At 49.4% G+C, this 3,666-nt stretch overlaps 1 protein-coding gene across 1 annotated transcript in view; it reads right to left on the bottom strand.

Moving 5' to 3' along the window:
• MKNK2 (MAP kinase interacting serine/threonine kinase 2) overlaps window positions 1-3,666 on the bottom strand; it is a 53,421-nt gene that overhangs the window by 4,945 nt on the left and 44,810 nt on the right. Inside the window, exon 11 of the mRNA XM_015407108.1 lies at window positions 1,928-2,122. Within this exon, the coding sequence (XP_015262594.1) occupies window positions 1,928-2,122 (195 nt within the window). The remainder of the gene's footprint in view (window positions 1-1,927; window positions 2,123-3,666) is intronic.

Below are 3,666 nucleotides of genomic sequence, written 5' to 3'. Positions count from 1 at the left end.
AGCACACATTCCCCAGTGAGGCTAGAGCAGTGGTCCCTTTGGAATTCTCACACAAGGTGATGGGCATAACCAAAAAGAAAATGGCCCCCACGGGGGGTGGAGCCAGCCACAAAAATGGCCGCCGCAGATGGTAGAGCCAGCCACAAAACTACACACTACTCCGTTACATTGGCTACATGACTGCAATTGAAAGTGATTTCCTTTGGACCAGAATAGGAAGGTACACAATAGTGTTCACTCTAAGAAAAATGTACCCCACCAATCATCCATGACCAGTGTTCCCTCTAAGCTGAGTTAGTGTGAGCTAGCTCACAGTTTTTTAGCCTCCGGCTCGCACATTTTTGTCTTCGCTCGGGAAGGAGGGCTCCAGAGCAAACTGATGTATGCAGTAGCCAAATCGCTGGCTCACAACTTTAATGCCAGGAGCTCACAAAGTAGAATTTTGGCTCACAAGACCCCACAGCTTAGAGGGAGCAAGCTTAGAGGGGGCAGAAGGGGATTTCAAATGAGGCCTCTTAATTATATCGCTGCCTTGAGTCACGGACGTTGATTAGAAAAACAATCCCAACTTGGTCCTATAAATACTGAGTAGTTACTGTTATATTACTGCAATGTCTGGAGCCAATGTGTAATAACTATGCTTGACCACTGAAAAAGGCCATAAGGCCGAAACGCGTTTGGTCAGGGTCACATCCGGTCTTATCTTTGAGATAACTGTATGATTTTATCCATTATCAAGTCTATTTGGGGGCCAGTAATTGCTTTTAAATCGTTTTGTAGTAAACACATGTATTTTTTGCATATTTAACAAATATCTACGATAAAATTTGCATAAAACAATCATAATAAAATCACATACATTAATAAATACGATATTAAAAGTCAAACAGGATAAAGAGCTAGCAACAATCCTCATTATCCCAATTGGGTCTTTCAGCCTTCTGTGGCTATCTCAGGTCATTGGCACGTGCCGTGTTTGAGGGACCTATGGGCCTGAATAAAAGCCAGAAATGCCTAAATAAAGGCTGGTCTATCTCAGCAGTTTTCAAATTGGGGTTCTGCTTGGAAGCTTCTCAGCGGTTCCTCCACGTTTGCCCACGGAAAGGAAGCCAAGCAATCTCAGCTCATGCGAGGACAAAGGTACGGGGGAGTGCCCTCCCTTCCCAGAATCCTCTGAAACAGAATTTCCGTAGCAGCCATGAACAGGCTCCTCAGTAGCACTGGCCTACTTGAAGGGCTGCTGTGAAGACTGACTGACAAGCTGTCCTAATACGTGAGCTTCATGCCAGTAAGGAAGGGGTCATTATTTATTTACAAAGTTTATACCCCACCTTTCCGTCCTCAGAAGGGCCACCCGGGTGGCTGACAAATTAAAACACGCAATAAAACCGCAGCGTAAAAACCATCAAAGCCAACCAAAAAAGATTCATCCTTAAAACCATTAAAACCACAGCTAAAACACATAAAAGAACATAAAACAACCATTAAAAAATTGGCCAGGAAGGAGGGATGACTGAAAAAATGCCTAACTAAACAACAAAAAAAGTATTCACCTGCTGGCAGAAGACAGCGACGGAAGGGGACAGACAGGCCTCCCCGGGGACAGAGTTCCAGAGTTTTGGTGCCACAACTGAGAAGGACCTGTACTGGGTGGCCACCAACCTAACTTTATGAAATCAAACCTGGGATGGGCAACACGGCTAGCAATTCTAGAGCGCTACAGCGCAGTCAGACTGTCACCTGAAGATACCAGGAGCAGGACCTGAGCAAACCAGGAATGGGATCTGTGTAACAAAAAAACCGAAGGACTCACACAAGTGAGCCAAGCTGCGTGGACAGCCCCTCCCCCCAACCCATCAAGTTTTAGGTAGTTCTCCTATTTGGAGGTGCCGTTCGGTGGCTTCTGTGTGTGTGTTGCTGTCTTTACCTGGCAGGCAGGGCAGGCTGCTCCGCGGTCCCAGCCGCAGTCAGTCCCACAGTGCCCCACGAAGGGCGGGTAGCCACTCAGCAGGATGTAGAGGATAACCCCCAAGCTCCACAGGTCACAGCGCTTATCGTAGATGGAGGCCTCTTCATTGAACGCCTCCACGACTTCCGGGGCCATGTATTCCGCTGAACCGTACTAAGAAAAACCACAGGGAGGGAGGGGAGACAAGCACATTCGAGTTAGGAGGTCTGGGGTGGCCTTAAAGGTCCAGCAGATTATTCATGGCCTAAGCCACACTCTCCTGCCAACCTAGCAGTTCAAAAGCAAGAAATTGCAAGTAGATAAATAGGTACCACTTTGGTGGGAAGGTAACAGCGTTCCGTGTGCCTTGGTGTTTAGTCATGCCGGCCACATGACCACGGAAACGTCTTCAGACAGCACTGGCTCTTCGGCTTTGAAACGGAGATGAGCACCGCAACCCTAGAGTCGGACTCGACTGGCTTTCGAGCAAGGGAACCTTTACCTTTACCTTTAAGCCACACTACTTAAAATGGGGTGTGTGGGGGGGGAGAGAACAGAATTTAACAATAGTACAAACGGGAGTCCCCAACGTGGCGCCCATGGGCACCACAGCACCTGCTGACACTAGGGTTGCCAAGTTGAATCTCCTTACCGGCGGGGGAGTGTCACCGGGCTCTGGGAGCTTTCCTCCGACGCGCGCATCGCCAGCACATCCCGGAAGTGACGCGCGATGTCGATCACGTTGGGGGCGTGGCCCCGATCCGTGGTTGCGTCACCACAGGTGACGCAGCCACGCTGCGCTTCGGGGGCGGAGTTCCCCCCAGGGCCCAATTCCGCGGCGGCGGAAATCGGGCTTCCAAAGCGGGGGTTTACCCACCACCCGCCCCCACTTGGCAGCCCTAGGCCCCACCCATCAAGTGCTTTTACAAAGTGGGCGGGGCCAGGTGGGGTTCTTGCGCAGCACAGCTTCTGATTGGCTACGCAGATTAAAACAACTTTGTTTCAATGTTCGTTGTAGTCTCTTGGTGTTTTTGTTTTATTCTCCTATGCCCCTCTTTCTCGAAGTATTTTTACTACCCCTCTTCTCCCCTTCCACTTCCTCTGTGTCTCTCCAAGTCCCGTGGCAGCCATTTTGTACTTCTGCAGCGTGAGAATTCCAAAGGTACCCCGCTGGGTCAAAAAGGTTGGGCATCTCTATGGGATACCACTCACACATTCCCGGCATTGAGACATTCACAGGGAGTGTACCCGGATTTAAACAGTCTAGTTTTCCCACCATGAAGGCAGGAGCAGCAAATTGTATCAAGAGCAGACGTCGGTTTCTGTATGAATTATAAGGACTAGCAACAGGTTCTTTCAGAAACACTAAATGCTGGAGAGCAGAGATTGTCTCCAGATACAAAAACTCAGGGTCACTCAAGGAAAAATTGACCAAGAACACAATCAGGGCTGACGGAAGAGAACCTATGCATTCAAACATACTTTAGATAAACATATGGAGCGGAGGTCCATCAGTGGCTATCAGCCACGAGGTATAGATAGGGACTCTCAGTCTGGGGCAAGGGATGCTCTGTATTCTTGGTGCTTGGGGGAGGTCAACAGTGGGAGGACTTCTAGTGTCCTGGCCCTACTGGTGGACCTCCTGATGGCACCTGGTAATTTTGGCCACTGTGTGACAGAGTGTTGGACTGGATGGGCCATTGGCCTGATCCAACATG

This window comes from Gekko japonicus, unplaced genomic scaffold, assembly GCF_001447785.1.
Source record: "Gekko japonicus isolate JY-2015 unplaced genomic scaffold, Gekko_japonicus_V1.1 scaffold3173, whole genome shotgun sequence".
NCBI lineage: Eukaryota > Metazoa > Chordata > Lepidosauria > Squamata > Gekkonidae > Gekko > Gekko japonicus.
The sequence above is the reverse complement of the archived record's forward strand: the minus strand, read 5'-3'. Positions and strand labels throughout refer to the sequence as shown.